Below are 19,305 nucleotides of genomic sequence, written 5' to 3'. Positions count from 1 at the left end.
GACGGATATACATTTCTGAAGCCAAGCGTGCCCGAGGCTCTCCCACCGCCGCCCTTGCCCTGTGTGTCGATTCCACCCTCTAACCGCACGACTACCGTGCAACAGAAGTCTCACTCAGAGACATCCCCAGACGCGGCCACGATGACGCAGACGCCGTCTTCTCGAGCTAGTATGCATGAGGAGAAAACGGCCTCGAGCGAAAGGGAAGCAGGCCATCAGGAAGCAGACGATTGGGAAATAGACGATCGGGAACCAAACGATCGGTGTCAGCGGCCAGAGGAAGTTGGGCATGGCGTAGATGGGGCAGATGCTCTCGACAGGGACACTACATGTTTGTCTTCAACACAGTTGCTCCCGCCAGTGTCGGACTGCTTCTGTCCGGCAGAGTCCCCTGCGCCACCCCTTGGTCGCGCGGAGACCCTAGTGACATCTTGCGACGAAGCAGCCACAATCCTTGTCACAATGCATGGTCAGGCGGACGCTGATGCTCGCGTCGCTCTGGGTTGTAGAGGGCCAAGCAGTTGCTCTGTGAACAATATGAAGATATTTCAGTTGATGGATAGGCTAGGATGACTTACTGCATGGTGGGTAGTTTACAGTAAAGTAAAAGTCACCCTACAGAGTTGTTAATACGATTAGTACATGTAAATAAACAACATGAAGGCACCCGGGTGTCCACGGGTGTCTATCCCCATAACATTACCTATGCTCAGGTGACTAGATACAGCTAGTGTACAGAATTTTAGCACTATTTTATTAGTGCCCCAGCCGTATGGACACTGGACCTGTAGGCTGACAAACGGCGACACAACCCGCAGAGCAAGGCACTGAAATCCTCCGTCTGACTACCACAAATTTGCCGTCCATCCTGAACACCTCAACAAGGGCCATCTCATATACCCTATACCGCAGTGTACATGTCGTCGCTCAAACGTCCTGTACTCCGTACGCATTGCCTCTATCTACCCGATCATCTTTCCGCAGCAGGCACAATGGACCGAATGTCGAGCGGGAACCCCGGCGCCCTCATGACAAAATGGTCCATCAAACCAGCGGACAGCAGAAGCACACGGGTGCGCAATAACCAGCGACGTCACCGCGAGAAGGTGAAGAGTCGTATCGAGCACCTTGAGTCCAAGCTTGCAGAGACAGAGCTTCAGCTACAGCAAGCACTGGCGACGGTTCAGCGTCTGACTGCGGAGCTTGAAAATACTCGGACATCGGCCTCGGCGAGGCTCACCAATGACGCTACAGTCAATAATACATGTCCCTCACCACCACGACCAGAATCATCAGTGCGATCTTTGCCTTTGCGCTCACCGTCTGCGCAGCAGCAAACAAGCGCCCATTTCTTCCGCGCCGTGGAACCGGGCGGCAATAACCTAGTGACGCGTGTCGCCGGCGGAACCTATGCTAAGGCGCGCGAACAGCATGATGCTGCTCCTACATGGCAACGACGATCTTCTGATAGCGACCGCTTATTGATGCCGACCGCCCATCTACACCATCCCCTGGTAGCGTGTACCTCCAGCTGCGACACCTGGGGCAGCTACGATGCCGCCGTGGGCGATGATGAGAAGAAATACGATACTATGGAACCGCCCCAGCCCAAGGAATCAACTACCCGCTGCCGCGATGCATACCGGCTGATTGCGGAGAAGAATTACGCCAAAGTGGACGTGTCTCTCGTCCGTGGGTGGCTAGAGTCCGGCTTTCGGGGACCTGTCGCTAAGGGAGATGGTTGTCGTGTGGAGAATAGGCTGCTATTTGAAGTGCTCGACCACATTACATCCTGATATGACCTGGGTATGCACCATGCGGACGATTGAGCTTTTATAGGAGGACCATGCAATGGCCAAATAGCCCTGCGTGCTTCGATACAACCCTGGCTACCTAATCATCTTGTGTACATCTAACTATCTCCGCAATGCGACGGATAGGAACGGATTTCTGCGTTCCCAAACACTGCCATGCACTTGCCATGTACTACTTCCAACCCCACCTATTCGCCATCCACCGAACAGCATATACCAGGCCGATCAGGACGGGTACCTCAATGAGCGGGCCAACGGTAGATGCCAACGCCTGGTCGCTGTCGGGGCCGAACGTCGCCACGGCCACCGCGATGGCAAGCTCAAAGTTGTTGCTAGCAGCGGTGAAACTCTGTGTCACCAAAAGAGGGAACTTGAAACCAAGTAACCGGCTGACCCAGAGAGTGATGAAGAATATAAGCACAAAATACACCAAAAGCGGTGCGGCGACTCGGAGAACTGATACGATCTGGTGGACGACCCGGTGGCCCTGGGCGGCGAAGAGGACAAGAATGGTATACAGCAGTCCGACAAGAGACCAGGGTGACGCGAACCGGAGGAAGACTCGATGATACCATTCATCCCCGGCAACTGCGCGCAGCACGAACCGCGTCACGACGGCTGCCCCTAGGGGGATGCCGAGGAAGACGGCCACGCTGGAGGCGACAACCTCGTAGGAGATGTCGAGAGTGTCTGTCTCGTGGCTGATGACGCGGATGAAGAATATGGCAAGCGGCGCGAAGAGAACCATCTGCAGCAGTGAGTTGATGGCGACGAGGATGGCGCAGTACTCGTCGTCACCGCCGGCAAGACCATTCCAGATAAGGACCTAGAGCCCCGAACAGAGTCAGTGTCAATCGCTTAATGATTCGAGGAAAAGGGATAAATCGAACCATGGCAATGCATCTCCCAAGTCCGACGAGTATAAGACCGATGCGAAGATCGCTTTTGTCCGGAAGGAAAGCCCAGGCAAGGGCAAGCTGGGATCGCGAACATTAGCCAACGGTCGAGGGTGCTGCAGGGGGCCTCCATGAGAACACATGCACCTACCATCAGAAAAGGGGCGATGACCCAGTTGATCAAAACGCTAAAGCATATTTGCTTCCACATTTCCTTCTGCCGGAGCAGCACGTGCAGCGATTCATAGCGCACCTTGCATAAGATGGGATACATCATGACGAGTAAGCCCACGGCTGTCACGGGAAGCGCGGTCTGGGTTAGTCCAAAGTACTGCTCATGGTGGAGACTTGGAGGTGTGTCCTCTCGAGTTGAGACGGGGTCATACCAATGGGGACTGAAACACCGACGAACTTGCCTCTCTCGAGGGAGCGGTTCATCTCAGGGACAAAGTTGCCCAAGATGATGCCGATGGCCATGGCCAGGAAGATCCAGAGCGCAAGGAAGCGATCGAGAAGACCCAGGTTCTTGAACGCAGACACGGCAGACGCTGGCAGGGGGTCGGCCGTGCCATTGGTGGTCGGGTTCTCGGGGTCTGGCTGGCTGTTACGGCTGCCTTCGGTTGCCGTTGGAGGTGTAACGTGGTGCAACTCGGGGTGACCGGGCTCTTCTTGTATTTTCTCTGAAGACATGGTGGTGATGATATATATATATGTGTGTGTGTGTGTGTGTGCTTGTAGGTAGAGGAAGATGAGGCGCTCTATTCAGGGAACGGACGAAGTATTTATGTGCTTCCTACTAGCAGAGAAAAGAGGAGCGGAGGACGAAGAATTTCAGAAGACCATCGAAAGGGATGCTCAATTTGTCACCAGGAAGGGAGAATAAGGGTGCAATTCTCTAGAATTAATTATACTAATACAACTACGGATACAATTGACAGACTTTTTGGTCAGTAGTGGCACTCACTACCAAGTACCAACTACCACTACCAAGTTTCCAGACCTGGCCGCCATTGTGGAGAACTGGAGACTAGAGTCTGGAGATGATGGAGAAGGCACTCGAGTCAGTGCCAGAGGGCGGTTTCTCCCGAGGGCGACATTGATCACAGTACTAGCACTGGCCAATCACAATGAGGGTCTGACACACTCCCAGCACGGCATGTGTTTGTCTTCCGCAGTTTGGAATCTCTGGACTGTTCGACAGAGCTTCTCTGCTGGAGAAGTCCCGGCGGCCAGAGCGTCGATACAAAGCCACGAGCTCTCGCTTATTTGTCAAAGAAAAATGTCCATGCGGTTAGCAAGGGCGGTCCCCATTAGGCTCGCAGTCTGCCACTTACACAAAAGTTCCACTCTCACAACGCTCATACCACGGCCTGTTTCCAAAATATCTAACTGCAAGCCTTACCGTTCTGTCTTGTCGGACACAGAAATGGCTTCTAGCGAACCACAAAGGCCATGGTACGCTGCCTATCCGTCCCCGCGTAACAATAGGGGACCCGTGGCCGGGGTGACAAGAGAGACAATGCTGGATATGCTCAAGGACAAGGGCAGCGCCGCCGGAGAGGACTATGTAATTGTTGACCTCCGTCGCACAGACTACGAGGTGTGTTCTCACTTCTCCTCCCCATCCTGTCCTCGGCTCACCTGTAGTTTTCTGGATCCTAGGGCGGCACCATTCGCGGATCCCTCAACCTGCCGGCACAGAGCCTGTACCCTACCCTACCGGCGCTATACAGCCTGTTCAAGGCAGCCAAGATCCGCCGGGTCATCTGGTATTGCTGTGAGTCGGATAAACATTATAGATACCCTATTGGCGCCTGATTTATGAGTGAGTGCTGATATGAATGGTTGAAAGCGTCGTCCCGTGGACGAGGCACCCGGGCGGCTGGTTGGTTTGATGACTACCTCGAAGATCGTAAAGACGAGGCGATGGAGAGCTTAATTCTGGTGGGAGGCATTTCTGGATGGGCCCGTGCTGGGGGAGAGTACGTAGGATGGATGGATGGCTACAATGCGGATGCCTGGGGCGGTAAGTAAACGAAGAGTAGAGCTTGAATAAGGTCGGCGTTCGCCCATGGGGAAGTATGCTCGCCAGAACATGAGAAAATCTAAACGCCTTAAAATACCAACACGCGCAATTGAGTTGATGGAGGCTCCTTTTTTTGCCGTATACATTGCTTGTGGGGTTGCGTTGATGTTGTAACAGGGGCCGATACAAACGAGTCCTTTGAACCATTCCACTGTCACGACATTGAGCACTACGGACGAGAACATTAACCCGTGGGAAGACCAAAACTCATGAATCGCCTGCCCGGCTGCCCGGATGTCCACAGGTGTAATGTGAGGTGGCTGTGGCGGTTCCGTCGGCGACTCTCTAGCGTCCGTGATTAATGTCCATGCAAAGTGCTACTGATAAAGTGGGTAAAAGCGCAAGGGATTCAATAAATACAGCTCCGGTCCTCCACGCGCTGACAGTTTGAAACAAAGCCCTTTGTAAACACCACTGTTCCTACTACCTTGCATCCTAATGTCTTATTCTTATTTGACAGAGGAATGAACCTCCATCGCATCATCCCACCACACAAGGAGGCTTCCAAGTCCTTTCTTCGGGTGTTGCAGCGTCCTTGCACGCGCCGGCCCCTCCTCTACCTCCCGCCCTGGGCTCTCCTCCGGGAATCTTCCTCCACCCCCAAGCAATCTCAGCTCCATCGGCCCCGCCCCAGTCTTTCCAGCAAAATGAACGGCCACGGAGACCTGAACAATACTCACGCCGCGCGGCCTGCTGCCCAGTTGGCTGTCGACACGGCTTATAGCCACACGTCCTTCGCCATTCCGGCCCATGAGGACGATGCCGATATCCGCCGCCAGTACCGCCCCTTCCTACTGGATGATCAGTTCGCCTCGGATGATTGGGTCGCGCGGCTGGAGCTGAGCACAGTGCTCCGGATGGTACAGTCTGAGCTACTAGAGAAGAAGCAAGATCGCTTGCGTATCCTTGTCTTGTACGGGAGCTTGAGAAGCAGGTATGTCTTGCCTTCTTAGACATCCAGAGAGCAAACAGCACCCCGGATGATGCCGCTCTTTTGCCTCTCTTTTCCCCCCCGACGGTATTCTAGTAGCGACACTAGACTAACTTGAGGGCCATTAACGTCAGATCCTACTCTCGTCTACTAGCCTACGAGGCGGCGCGCATCCTCTTCCGGCTCGGTTGCGACGTCCGCGTATATAACCCAGCTGGCCTGCCTCAAAAGGACGACGTCGAGCACGGCCACCCTAAGGTACAGGAGCTGCGGGAGCTTAGCAAGTGGAGCGATGGCCACGTATGGGTTAGCCCCGAGCAGCACGGAAACTTGGTAGGAGTCTCTCTTCCCCGTCGTCTATCGTATTGCTAACGATTACTGCAGACTGGGATCTTCAAACAGCAGATAGACTGGATTCCCTTGTCGTCAGGGTCGGTACGCCCGACTCAGGGGAGGACCCTAGCCATCGCACAAGTCAGCGGCGGGTCGCAGTCCTTCAACTCAGTGAACTCGCTACGGATCCTAGGCCGGTGGATGCGTATGTTCGCCATCCCTAACCAGAGCTCCGTGCCCAAGGCATATACGCAGTTCACCCCCGAGACCGAGGGCAGTCGTATGATGGCCAGCTCAAACCGTGACCGGCTTGTTGACTGCATGGAGGAGCTGGTTAAGTATACCCTCGTCATGCGGCCGCATTTTGACCTATTCGGTGATCGCTTCAGCGAACGTGAGGAGGTTCGGTCTAAGGCCAAAACAGATATAGGGAGTATCTGAGCTCAGGACGATGCAAATGGAACTATAGAGCGATCATATGTTGGTAGATTTAACAAGGAGAAATGCCTGACATGTACGACGGCATGATGCGCTACAGTTTGGGAGCCAAGATGCCTAAAAGAGGACCAAGGGATGACTACATGTACTACCTCGCCCATAAAGCATGTCAACTGCATAGTTTTAAACGTAAAATATACTTTCTTTCGCGGGCATCTGAAGGCCAAGAGTTGAGACAGGCCTAGCTCGAAGTGCAGATGCCTCATGCCGTGTTGTGCGGGCCCAAGAGACTCGCAAGCGGTATGTCAACGGTGTTTTCCCGTCCCTGGCCAACTTACAGCGGAGCCGTCGTCCGCCCCTGGGTGGGAGGTTGGGGGCTTCGGTCACTTCGGTGTCCAAACCCCATGTTTGCTGATCAGCCAATAACCATCGAGGAGTGACGATACTCCAAAACCTCAACCGCCTTGTCATTTTTCAGCCCCACTGGGGTGACAAACTGGAAACTTGCCAAATTCGGAAACCCTCCCCACAAGCACCTGGCGTGTGGCGTGGCGTTCCTGAAGAGTCACTGGAGGTCTGGACTGACTGGAACATATCAGTACTATCCGTACTAGTAGGACTATCAGTACGGAGTACGAAGTAATCAACTGACTATCTGTATTGCTGACCCCAGCGGCATTGAAGGCTAATAAGAATGCCCAATATCTGTACCAAACTGTTTTAGGTAGTTAATTGATATGTCACTGCTGTTTTACCCGCCACTGCTTCACATTCGCCCCTCCACCATCCGGTGCCTCACGAGTCACACCTACTTCCTCGTGTACACTCAGCCTAGGTGCTAAAGGCAATGTATACATATTACAAGACTCTCTGAAAACGGCATAACACAGCATACGTCATGGAACATGCTAGACTGGTGTGGCCCCTGTCTTGCATATCTCGTTTGTGACATGTTGGGCATATTTCTCATCTTCTCCTACCATCTGCTAACCACATATAACCAGGCTGGAATCGCCGTCTTTGACTCGTAATGCATGTGTAGAACTTCTCCATTTCTCCCTCGTTGCAATATTTGATGCCGACCTTCACGCACCATGGACTCACCAGACGAACTAGACTTGATCATTATTGGGGCGGGCTTCTCGGGTAGGTGTGTATCCTGCAAGGTTATCGACATGGCTGCTTACGGCGTTAAATACCTAGGTATCTGCGCTCTCATCAGGACCCTTCAACGGATGCCAAAAGCCAAAGTGGCCGTTTATGAAAAAGAGGACAGTGTGGCAGGTACTTGGGCCAAAAACACGTACCCAGGCTTAAGTTGCGACATACCCTCTCAGGTCCGCTCTTCCGCCCACGGATTTTTAATCCAACCTGAAGCAGAATTACTGATCATGTCACACTAATAGCTCTATTCGTACTCATTTGCTCTCAACCCAGAATGGTCAGAGGTGTACGCCTCTCAGCCCGAGATCCTCAAGTACATTGAGAGTGTGGTCTCATCTTTTGATGCTTCCAGCAACATCCATCTCAAGCAAGAGTGTTCTGAAGCAGAGTGGCTTGACGAAGAGTATCTTTGGCGTGTTAGCTTTACGGAAAGAGACTCCGGGAGGACCTACGTCAAGCACTCGAGGTTCCTAATTTCGGCCGTCGGCTTCTGCGACGTTCCCAATGGGACAGAGGATATCCACAACCTCGAGAAGTTCGGCGGTCGTGTCTTCCACAGCGCCCGCTGGGATCATTCATTTGATTTCCAGGACAAGGAGGTAGTTGTCGTTGGAAATGGGTGCTCCGCGAACCAATTCATCCCACACTTGGTCAACCAGGAGTCGGTTAAGGGCTTAACGCAGGTTGTGCGAAGTGCACATTGGATCGCCCCCAAGGACAACGGCACTGTGCCTCGATGGCAAAGGCGGTGAGACACCTCTCGGCCAAAAAAAAATCAAAAGACACTTCAGCTTGAATCTAATATTGAATGCAGTTTGTTTCGCATTTTCCCGATCGCGAACCGACTGTGGAGGTACTGGGTGGCAGCCAAGCTCGACCTGGCATTTTGCGCCTTCAAGACCAACGTCACTGGCAGGATAATCCGGCGGTCCCTACAGAAGACCCTAGAGGCATACATGAGACGCACCGCACCTGTCGAGTACCACGATATCCTCATTCCAGATTTCGACTTTGGAGCTAAACGCCCCGTCTTAGATCATGGGTATCTGAATGTCTTGCATGACCCAAAGGTGACGTTGCTCAGATCAAGTTCTCTAACTGTAGTGGGCCCTCGTCAAGTTCAGACGAACGACGGCGAGATACTGCAGGCGGATGCTATCATCCTCGCCAACGGCTTCAAGACTCAGGAACTTCTGGCTCCCATGGCCATCAGGGGCCGCGACGGCGCAGAGTTGCCCAAGGCTTGGAGCCAAAAGGATGCGTTTTCGTCCGCCTACATGGGGTACGTACAGATTACAATCCATCGCCAATGCCAAAGGCCGGCAACTGCCCTAACTAGGGGCCGCTGGCTGGACTAACAATTAAATCTATCTACATTTAGCGTGTGTGTCGCAGACTTCCCCAACTTGTTCCTTATCACAGGACCCAATACTCTTCCCTCGGGCCACTCGACTCTGGTCGGAATCGAGTGCTCAACCGAGTATATCTTGCGAGTCATTACCTCACTCCTCGAAGGGAGGTCTGATGCTCCCAAGAAGGCGAGCATTCAGGTGAAAGAGAGCGCGCAGCGAGATTTCAATGACTGGATCCAGACGAAAATGCAGGGCCTTGTGTACACAGCGGATGTTCGAAACTGGTACGTTGACAGTCGCTCTGGTCGAAACACCCTAATTTGGCCGGGGACTCAGTTGGCGTTTTGGTGGTCGAGGTGCGTGAGGAGGCTGAGGTGGAGCGACTTTGAGATTAAACATGATGACAAGAGGGAGGCGGCGGAATGACGAGAGTTATTTCAGATGGTCTCTCTACATAGTTTTGACCTGGACGTATGGCCGGAAGCCGAGGAGTTGGTTATATCGGGATGATAGTTGGCGTTCGCAGTATTCATAAGTGTAGTGACTAAGGGTTAAGTGCAGTTATAAAACTACCTAGGCAGAGTCCAGTTTAGCTTGCCCTTCTGCTACCTCGCTCGTCAGCAGTAGTCAAATCGCCGTCTCGATGATCAAGGCAGAATATCGAGTTATAAAGCATAACTTTTAGCGGGTCATATTCTACCTGGGCGCGCGCTACGTACTCTCCTGCCAGGAGATAGTGACTCATTGATATCTCTTTGCATCGTGAATTCACATAGCCAATAATGGCATATCCTAGGCGTAGCTCCCCGCCCTGCTTTTCGTTGGTGGCCATCGTCGGGCTGCAAATGCATACCGTCCACTTCCCCGCCCCAACCTTTTCTTGCTGTCAACTTCTCAGCTTCATCCCCATCAGATGATTTCATCAAACTTCAGAGTCATAGGGTTCATAAAATTCAAGAAAAAGCTCGAGAAGGCCTTCTTGGCGCCATCGGCGTCGAAAGTCGAACAATCAGAGATGCTAGTACGTACATCGGAGGCGGTTACGACGGCGAACAACGACGCTACCAATGCCTGGCGAAGCCCTCCGGATACCGAATGCGAACCTCTTTCTACGGAACAACCACAAGGTCTACAAGAAGGGCTTTAGAATACCGCCTACGACAATCTAAAAGTCAGTAACGCTGATATTGTGGATGCCTACGAAAATCTCCTGTCAGCCAGGCTGCAGGAACTAGACGAAGCCCAGGAGAACATTTCCTCAACCAACGTTGAAGAACATGGAGGAACCATAGCCTCAGCCAGTTTACTGGGAGGAAATTGGATTGAACAGAGTTCCGCGGGGAGACATCAGCAGATGAACCGCCTTGTCCAGGCTGGACTAAAACGCACACAGAAAGATGCCGACACCAAGTGGCAAATGTACACCCGCATGCAAGCTATTGACAATATTAAGGGCATCATGGAAAAAGCTGTACAGACCTCTCCTGCGGCTGCCGTAGCATGGGTGGGAGTCAGCTTCATATTGGAGGTACGTAGGCTTTGCTCTTTACCAACGCCATGTCATCAACACAAATACCCATGATCTACACTTGGTGGTTTTATTATAGCGCGGGTACGACTGTTCTAGATGCAAACGCAATACGGTTAATCACGATATTTATCCGTATATAAGTATTGTTGCCGTATTTATGTACTATTATTAAAATACTTGTTCGCTTATTCCTATGATACTGATATATTTATCATTAAAACATTTAAGCCGACCCTCTAATCATTATCACAGATTCTGTCAAACCCAATGAACGAGACACTTCTTAACCGCCAGGGCATCTCCTACGTCTCATCAAGGATGGAATGGTACTGGAACCTTGTATTTCTCATGCTGGACGAAAACAGACCTTCCAAAAGTGCCGTAGGCCTGAAAGAACAGCTCAAGAAGCGCCTCATCAAGCTCTATCAAGAACTCCTTCTCTACCAGATGAAGAGTGTTTTGGTCTACCACCGAGACCGGGCCCCTGCTACCCTGAGAGATCTGGTTAAGTTTGACGACTGGCAAGGACAGCTTCAAGACGTTAAAAAAGCCCAGGAAATTATGAAGAAAGATTTAAACCAGTTCAGCACCGAGAAGTTCAAATCTTATCTCCGAAATGTTATCGAAAGTGCAAATTCCCAGGAGAGACAGCTTTTGAAAATCAATTCAGCGATCCAGGACCAGACCAAGCAGCAGGCAAAGAAACACCAAAATGATAAGGATGAGGAATGCAAAAGGTACATATTCGAGACAGACCCTTCTGATGATAGGAGGCGGATTCAGGAAACAAAAGGAGGACTCCTTAGAGACTCCTATCGCTGGATCCTCAACCACGATGACTTCCGAAGATTCCAAGAAGAAGCACAAAGTCGGGTGCTTTGGATCAAAGGTGACTCTGGGAAAGGCAAGACGATGCTCCTCTGTGGCATTATTGACGAGCTGGAAAAGATGGACCAGGGGGCCAACTTGACCTATTTTCTCTGCCAAGCCACTGTGCCTTGACTGAACAACGCTACGTCCGTGCTGAGAGGACTGGTCTACCATCTTGTCAAACATCACCCGTCGCTAGTCCCATACATCCGGGAAGAGTACGACAGTAAAGGCCCGAAACTTCTGGAGTCAAATGCATGGCAAGTTCTGTCGCGGATGCTCTCCAATATGCTAAACGATCCGACTCTTCGTGGAAATATTATCCTCATTGATGGTCTTGATGAATGCACGGCTGATCGACCGTTACTTCTCAAATTTGTGCGCGACTCGTCAGCCCCGGTCAAATGGATTATAACAAGCCGCAATTATCCAGATATTGAGTCGAAACTTGACGGCTTAGGGGACAAAGTGAAGCTGTCCCTTGAGTTGAACGAGGATGCCATATCTGATGCCGTATGCGCGTATATACGGCATAAAGTGGCGGAACTGGCGACAGAGAAAAGGCTCGATAACATGTTACATGAAGACATGCAAAGGTACTTTGCGACTCATGCCGACGGCACCTTCCTCTGGGTTGCATTGGTCTATGAAGCCCTCTCGGCCCCTTCTGTTACGAAGACGACCATCAAGAGGCAAAGGTTATGGGAGAAATATCCCAAGGGCCTTGATGCTCTGTACGACCGAATGATGGGAGAGCTTAAAGACGAGGAGGATTGCAAACAAATACTGGCCATCGCTTCTGCTGTCTACCGCCCTATTAGCTTGGACGAACTTTCGGCTCTCATGCAGTTTCCCGAGTACATGGACGACAATGATCTAGAAGAACTAATCAAGTCTTGCGGGTTTTTCCTGACTCTACGTCAGGGGGTCATATATTTCGTTCACCAATCTGCAAAGGATTACCTCGAACAGAAAGCGCGGGGTCAGATTTGGCCTTCTGGCGTTGCTCATTAGCATCACTTAACGTTCATAAAGTCACTACGAATTCTTTCAGACGCCCTCAGACGCGATATTTACAGTTTTGAAACCTTGGGGTACCTCATTGGAGAAGTTGAGACCCCCGAAGAGGATCCATTATCTTCTACGAGGTATTCCGACTCGGGCCACCCTCCCGAGTTATTAGATTCCGTTCGGGGCGATGAGGCCTTGTAAGGCAAAAAATCTCTCCATAAATTCCTCGAAGAAAAGTACTTGAACTGGCTGGAATCTCTAAGCCTCTGTAAGGGTATTCCAGAAGGAGTTTTGGCACACAAAAAACTCGAGACCTTCGTTGTAAGTTATACATGCATTCATAACACCGAGAGACAAACTAACATCAAAAAAACTACATTGAAGCCGGTGGGTTAATAAAACTGGTTAGAGACGCCTACAGATTTATTCTTTCTCACAAAGTAACGGTTGAGACCGCAACTTTGAAAGTTTACGCCTCCGCGCTTCTTTTCAGTCCTACCAACAGCTATTTACGACAGTTGTTCGAGGACGAAATAAAATGGGCTATATCGAAACCGAAGATGGAAGAAGAGTGGAGTGCTTGGGTGCAGACTTTGCGGCCTCCTGGGAGCTCCAGCATGTGGTCAGTCGTCTTCTCGCCAGACAGCCAGAGAATCGCATCAGGTTCAGTGGAAGGTGATGTCCATATCTGGGCTGCAGATACAGGAACCCTCGTATATTCGCTACCTACACTTGGCACCTCAAACTTTTTGCTCAGCTTTTCACCAGACAGCAAGCGACTAGCGTTGAGTCCCGGGGGGGACATTATCAAGATCTGGGATATAGGGGCGGAGAGGTATCTCCCGACATTTGAAGCTGCCTATCATTCGGGGGTAAGGTCAATTTCGTACTCAGTCGATGGTCAGCGGCTCGCATCCTGCTCAATACATGGGGATTTCCAAATCTGGAACTCGGAGACTGGGGTCAGCCTCCTAGGAATTCAAGGACATGGGGATTCAGTCACGACGATCGTCTTCTCGCCTGACGGCCAACGACTTGCAACGGCTTCAGCTGATAAGACTATCAAGGTCTGGGCGGCAGATACGGGCATACTCTTGGGCATTTTGAAGGGCAATAGTATGGGAGTAACCTCGGCCATCTTTTCACCGGATGGTCAGCGGATTTTGTCCAGCTCACGAGATATGACTATCAAAATCTGGGATTCGGAGACAGCTGTCTGCCTCGAAACGCTTCAGCATCCTTATCACGTGATACTTAGGTAGGTATATCTTAGGACCCTAGTAGGGTACCCTACCTCTTCCTTCTCTTCTTATTATAAGTTTCTAGACCTTACTTTACCACCGGCTACTTAGCTATAGATAGGATTTATTGTAGATTACTTCTATTCCCTCTATTGTATCCTTCCTAGCATCGTAAACGCTATAATCCTAGTCACCAAATTACCTTCTCACTGGATGGCCAATAACTCACAGCCCGTTTCATGGATGGGACTATTGAAGTCCAGGTTGTGGGTAGGGACACACACACACAAACAAACCCTTGGGGATCATTCTCCCTTTGTGAGGTCCGCGTCATTCTCACCTGATAGCCAGCGACTCGCATCCAGCGCAGATGATTGTGCCATAAAAATTTGGGATATTGCCACGAAAACAGCCAAGTTCAGAAAATCTCACTCGGCTCCCGAAATCTTTTACAACTTATTATATTTTCCAGCAGACAATCGGCGCTTAGCACTAATTTCAGACCGAAATGTCATCAGACTATGGGATATAGCTACCGTTATGACTACGGGCACATGCGTCCATACTCCTTATGAAAAGGGTGTCATGAAGTCGGGCGCCCCCTACCCAGATTGCCAGAGCATCGTACCTAATTTATTCAATCAGCCAGTCAGGATCTGGGGGATAAACCAGGATAATTCCTCCTAAACACTCTAGGGTCATAGCTACAATATACATTGTCGCTTGTTCTCAGCAGATGGCCAGTGGCTTGTATCAAACTCATATGACTTCACCAAAATATGGAGCATCAATGAAGGTATTTGTATCCGGACGCTATGGGATGGTATGGTGGTACTTTCGATCGCTTTATCAATAGACAAGTAGTGGCTGGCATCGGGATCAAGCGACGGCTTGGTTAAAATCTGGAACACTAGTACGGGGAATTGTCTCCGGACGCTCCATAGTAACAAGGATTGGGTATGTTCAGTCGCCTTCTCGGGGGACAGGAAGTAGCTTGCATCCGGCTCAAAAGACAAGTCGGTCAAGATCTGGGATAGAATTGCAGGAACTTCTGTTTGGACGCTTGATGGTCATCCTTCCTAAGTAAAATCGGTCTTCTTCTCGAAAGATAGCCGTTGGGTTGCTTCCGCTTCACACAAGACTATCAAGGTCTGGGACATGAGCAATGGCACTTGCCCATTGATACTAGAATCCGATCATAGTGTCAGGTACTTATATGACCTTTGGTTGGATCCAAGAACGGGGTACTGTCTGTCATTATCTGTTAGGTGTATTAACCTGGATTTATCCTCTGAAACTGAATACAGGTCTGTGGTAGTTTCCATATCACCTAACAGATACCACGGTGCGGCCATATGTGATGCTAGTGGGTGGGTTTTGAAAGACGGAAAGCGAGTCCTTTGCATGCCTCCGGAACTCGGTATTCAGAATTCGGATCACGCGGTACAAGGATCAATAGTTGGGTGGACTACCATTTCAGGTCGTACTATGATGATACAGTTTTTAGATTGAGGGTGGATCTAGCATGAATATTCACGCGCATAGTTACCTTCTAAGACATTGCTAGAAATTAAGGTTTGTTTATACCTTTGTTTGAGCAGGATATATGAAACTACTGGCGCTGTAATACTTCTCGTTTGGGGCTGTGTACATTACACAATACGCTGCTGAATAATAATATACTAATACTGTAATATTACGCATTTTGACTATAATGATCTAGTTACATCCGTACCCTGGCCCTCTGACCAAATTACCTTCATAGCAAAATTAATATATACTCGACTCTTTTAGCGCTGTAGGGGGCAGATTCAGCCTCCACCTGTCTGGGGCTGAAAAGATCCCACAGATCTTAGGCTTTATAATGTCTGTACCCTCAACCATGGCGACCGCAGCTCTCTATTTATGCTCTTCGACATGAGTGGACTTTTGAGAGTCATATGGGACCACTGTTTGACGTCACGCAGGGGCGAATTCCTTCGAGCTACTTTGAGGACGAACCGGCGAACAAGGATGAGTAGCTCGGGGCACTCCTGGCGGATATGCTAGATGTTGCCGATATTGTGCTGATCCGAAGGGATCTACCGCCGCTGGAAGAGACACAGTGCGCGCGCCTTCGCCATCGATGAGGCCGACGGCATACAGAGGGCTTATATGGACGCTTTGTGCGGCAACGCGCTCATGCACGTGATGCTTGCTGGCGAAAAATATGCAGTAGGAGCTTGCTGTTGAGTGCAAAGACCAGATAGTTGCGGAGGGAGACCACCCCTTGCGTCCTGTTGCTGATGGGACCATGCCGCGCTTGCTGTTACTCAAGAGTATGGGCTGGCCTGTTCTCCGGCTGCGAGTCCAATTGTGGATGGCTGAGGGGATGTTCGGCCTGATCCAGGAACCGATGCACAAGGATCTGTCTTTGGTGTCGCAAAAATGCGACGCCGCTATTATGCAGCTAGTACTCCGTATCGATCCTTATATTGTACGACATTTAGAATACCGCCCAGGGTGCAAGATTGACCTACCTCTGGATGAGACTGGCCGAAAGTCGAAGGCATATGCCATGGGAAAATTCCCCTCAATGAGCACTGCTGCTGCCGGCAAGCTGGCACTGATGTTCATCCACTGGCGGAACGTGATCAGCGTATAGGACAACATTGCAGGCTCCTGAAGGAATTTAGCGCAGATCAAGATCGATCTCGACTTCTTGGCTAATTTCGTGGACTCGACCAACGCAAAGAAACACGATATCGTCTTGATCGCCCCGTACTGTGCTAATGTTGCCATCATCGAGAGCCTGCGCAAGAAGGAACCCGCGTATTTGGGGACATCCAACTGATGGGCAAGTTGGCACGAAAGGGTAGACGGACTGGGACTGGAAAGCTGGTATGCAATTTTACCCCCAACAGTGAGCACAGATTGTAGGCTATAACATGAATCGAAGATCATCAAGGACAAGTTGGGCCTGGTTCATCAAAAGCTGTGGGATGCGGGACGGGTGGTTTCGGTATTAGACCTAACAAAGTTGGATGAACGTATGTTGAAATTGGGGGTTTATGGCTCATGAAATCTTTGTCATCTGTTTCCTGTTGTTCGCTGTTAAATTGGTGCATCATACGCCGTAATATGCGACCGTGGTACGGATATCTACCTAATATCAGGCACAGGATTGTGCAAGCATAATTCATCACAAATTGAGCATAAACAGGACCCTGGTCGGTCTCCTATCTCTAGCCGTAGCTTCTGCTCCGAATGACGTCATCCATCATCAGGCAGAGCAGAGCTCTTGAAGTCTCGGGCGCGAGTCTGCCAGCTCTCGCCTCTAACTTGGTAGTGAGGTAGCTTCAAACCTGAACTCGGAATAAAGATTTGGTTGAGCATTCCGTCCCATAAAATCAACTTTCGAGAATCAGTGCGCCAAGCGTTGGTGTGGTAATAGAACGCACAGCGCGATGAACGGTGCTCTTCGGCGCGTAGCAATTCGGGCGCCGGCAGTGTCTAGGTGCTGGAGGCAGAGCTGCCAGAGCACGACGTCCGCCCACACTTTGTTCCCATCGCCACGACGTCACGGACGAGCAACGACCCAGCCTTTGCGCACATTTGCGGCAGCGACAGCCACTCGAAAGTCGCACGTTGATGGCAAGGCTAAGGAGCTGAGCCAGAAGTCGGTGGACCACTGGGAGGAACAGGTGGCTGCTAGACACGACGCGCAGAGCAAAGTCGACGACCGACCGTGGCACTGGAAAAACAATCACTCCCAGCCGAAGGGTACATCTCCAAATCCATCATCTTGGGACGCGAACAAAGGTCGGTAGTTCTTTGTGCTTGCCGAATTCAAGACTCTTCTAACCACGTTTTAGGCCGTCTACTGACGACTCCAACTCGATTGCTCAAGTTGATCCTCCCGATCCCGTTCCACCCCGACCAAGTACACATCAACCCTGAGCGTGATGTCGAGGCAAAATATGGCCCCGAGACGGTTGAGCCACTCGCTCTTCTGGTGCACCCGCAGCAGCCTCTGTCGTATCTCGAAAGGCTGATCCAAGCAGAGATCCCACCCCTCCAAGTCAATGGTCACGAGAAGCTACCTCGCATCGCCTTCCGTGCCGAGGCGGATCAGGACGAAACTGACGGCAGGGCCAGCAAGCATCAAGACAATGTGGCGTCCTACTCTGGTCTTGGACGCGAGGGTCCGGATAGTGGCTCGGTCAGGTGGGTGCGTTGGAGTGGGAGCACTGAGGTGGGCGACTTTATTCGGGATGCTGCTCGGGGGCGGGAGTTTGCCGTCGACATCGAAGGTCACAACGGAGAGGTGCGTGTCGCCGTGCCAAGTTTCAAGGACCGTACACACTACCTACGAATGCGCTTAAGGAGGATGTCACGGAGGATCGACCGGATGTCCAAGGTTAAGAATGAGTGCGACCTTCTCGCCCACAAGGGCGCTCATCGCATCGCGCAGGGTGGTTTCGCCGCGTTAGCAGGATGGTGGGGAGTTGTGTACTACGTCACCTTCCACACCGACATGGGCTGGGACCTTGTTGAACCGGTCACCTACCTCGCCGGCCTGACGACTATAATGGGTGGCTACCTGTGGTTTCTGTACATGAGCCGAGACCTGAGCTACAAAGCGGCCATGAACGTGACCGTTTCGAGACGCCAGAATGCCCTCTACCAGGAGAAAGGGTTTGACCACGCCATGTGGGAGCATCTAGTCCACGAGGCCAACGCGCTGCGACGCGAGATTAAGATGGTAGCCACCGAATACGACGTCGACTGGGACGAGATGAAGGACCTAGGCGGCGAGGAGGTCAAGGAGGCGCTAGAGAGCGAGCAAAATGGCGATGGCGAGGGCGATAAATCAAGACGTGAAAAGCCTGCAGACAAGGAGGCGACAGGAACGAAGGAGTGAGTGATCAGCTGCTCTCGGCTGGGTGGATCCCTGGCGTGGTGTTGACTCGGGATTGATTTTGCATGCATGGCGACTGGTTCTTAACGTACTATCTATTAGTTAGTGACGACTGTGCACTTAGAGGTCGGCTGTTATTTATAGAGAATGTCAGACCTTCACAACAGTGATAGAATGGGGTCTTTGGCTGAACCAGTTTTAATTCCAGTTATCGATCTTAAAGTATGACCTGTAACTACGAGTTGTAGGCGCCGTCAAGCTTTGAGAATTTTGTTGCCCAATTCCAGCTTCAAGTTTCTCCGCTCGCAGGCGCGGGGTTCGAGCGTCATCTGCCGCTCGTGACCCTGGACCGTCTCCACCAGCATCCTTGACTGACGTTGAATCGTACCGGCATGGATGATTCACAAGGCTGGATTATTTTATCCGATACTTTTTTCATCAGTACTACCATCCGTGGGAATCACGGATAAGGGATGATAGCTAATGATGATTACCGCCAATGTGCTATGCTTGCTAGTAGAAGAAGAATTAGATCCATGATTCATAGAGCCAACCCAGTGGTGCACCCCTCCTCCCACAACGGATGCTAAACTACCGCCGATTCCCGAAACCGGCCGACGATGCGCACGGTGCACTACGGCCCAAATTCCGATATACTTACCGTGCAGAAACAATAACTACACACGGCCCTGGGTGATCTGGAGGGGTAATCCAAGCTCTCCAGTTGGCTGATCTACG

The 19,305-nt window shown here is 51.1% G+C and overlaps 8 protein-coding genes across 8 annotated transcripts; 7 read left to right on the top strand and 1 right to left on the bottom strand.

Annotated features, from left to right (window-relative positions):
• Positions 1-992: 992 nt before the first annotated feature.
• Positions 993-1,796, top strand: ACO1O0_007119 (bZIP transcription factor; the record flags this gene model as incomplete). Its single annotated transcript, XM_083196494.1, has 1 exon — positions 993-1,796. The coding sequence occupies one exon, from the start codon at positions 993-995 to the stop codon at positions 1,794-1,796; it is 804 nt and encodes a 267-aa protein (XP_083047702.1).
• Positions 1,797-1,986: 190 nt separating this feature from the next.
• ARR3_1 (arsenic resistance protein) lies at positions 1,987-3,400 on the bottom strand (the record flags this gene model as incomplete). Its single annotated transcript, XM_083196493.1, has 3 exons — positions 1,987-2,640; positions 2,862-3,004; positions 3,097-3,400. The coding sequence occupies 3 exons, from the start codon at positions 3,398-3,400 to the stop codon at positions 1,987-1,989; spliced, it is 1,101 nt and encodes a 366-aa protein (XP_083047701.1).
• A 762-nt stretch (positions 3,401-4,162) lies between these two features.
• Positions 4,163-4,744, top strand: ACO1O0_007117 (uncharacterized protein; the record flags this gene model as incomplete). Its single annotated transcript, XM_083196492.1, has 4 exons — positions 4,163-4,165; positions 4,227-4,310; positions 4,373-4,487; positions 4,563-4,744. 4 exons carry the CDS (start codon positions 4,163-4,165, stop codon positions 4,742-4,744), a joined length of 384 nt encoding a protein of 127 aa, XP_083047700.1.
• A 699-nt stretch (positions 4,745-5,443) lies between these two features.
• On the top strand, positions 5,444-6,501 carry ACO1O0_007116 (uncharacterized protein; the record flags this gene model as incomplete). The annotated part of the gene is made up of 3 exons (XM_083196491.1): positions 5,444-5,730; positions 5,862-6,060; positions 6,112-6,501. The coding sequence occupies 3 exons, from the start codon at positions 5,444-5,446 to the stop codon at positions 6,499-6,501; spliced, it is 876 nt and encodes a 291-aa protein (XP_083047699.1).
• Positions 6,502-7,592: 1,091 nt separating this feature from the next.
• ACO1O0_007115 (flavin-containing monooxygenase) lies at positions 7,593-9,440 on the top strand (the record flags this gene model as incomplete). The annotated part of the gene is made up of 4 exons (XM_083196490.1): positions 7,593-7,644; positions 7,936-8,410; positions 8,477-8,944; positions 9,044-9,440. The coding sequence occupies 4 exons, from the start codon at positions 7,593-7,595 to the stop codon at positions 9,438-9,440; spliced, it is 1,392 nt and encodes a 463-aa protein (XP_083047698.1).
• A 589-nt stretch (positions 9,441-10,029) lies between these two features.
• Positions 10,030-11,547, top strand: ACO1O0_007114 (uncharacterized protein; the record flags this gene model as incomplete). The annotated part of the gene is made up of 3 exons (XM_083196489.1): positions 10,030-10,035; positions 10,162-10,542; positions 10,798-11,547. 3 exons carry the CDS (start codon positions 10,030-10,032, stop codon positions 11,545-11,547), a joined length of 1,137 nt encoding a protein of 378 aa, XP_083047697.1.
• A 156-nt stretch (positions 11,548-11,703) lies between these two features.
• On the top strand, positions 11,704-12,429 carry ACO1O0_007113 (uncharacterized protein; the record flags this gene model as incomplete). The annotated part of the gene is made up of 1 exon (XM_083196488.1): positions 11,704-12,429. One exon carries the CDS (start codon positions 11,704-11,706, stop codon positions 12,427-12,429), a length of 726 nt encoding a protein of 241 aa, XP_083047696.1.
• A 4,684-nt stretch (positions 12,430-17,113) lies between these two features.
• ACO1O0_007112 (uncharacterized protein) lies at positions 17,114-18,570 on the top strand (the record flags this gene model as incomplete). Its single annotated transcript, XM_083196487.1, has 2 exons — positions 17,114-17,429; positions 17,522-18,570. 2 exons carry the CDS (start codon positions 17,114-17,116, stop codon positions 18,568-18,570), a joined length of 1,365 nt encoding a protein of 454 aa, XP_083047695.1.
• Between the last annotated feature and the right edge of the window lie 735 nt (positions 18,571-19,305).

This window comes from Amphichorda felina (assembly GCF_050947745.1).
Source record: "Amphichorda felina strain 45539 chromosome Unknown scaffold_7, whole genome shotgun sequence".
NCBI lineage: Eukaryota > Fungi > Ascomycota > Sordariomycetes > Hypocreales > Bionectriaceae > Amphichorda > Amphichorda felina.
The sequence above is the reverse complement of the archived record's forward strand: the minus strand, read 5'-3'. Positions and strand labels throughout refer to the sequence as shown.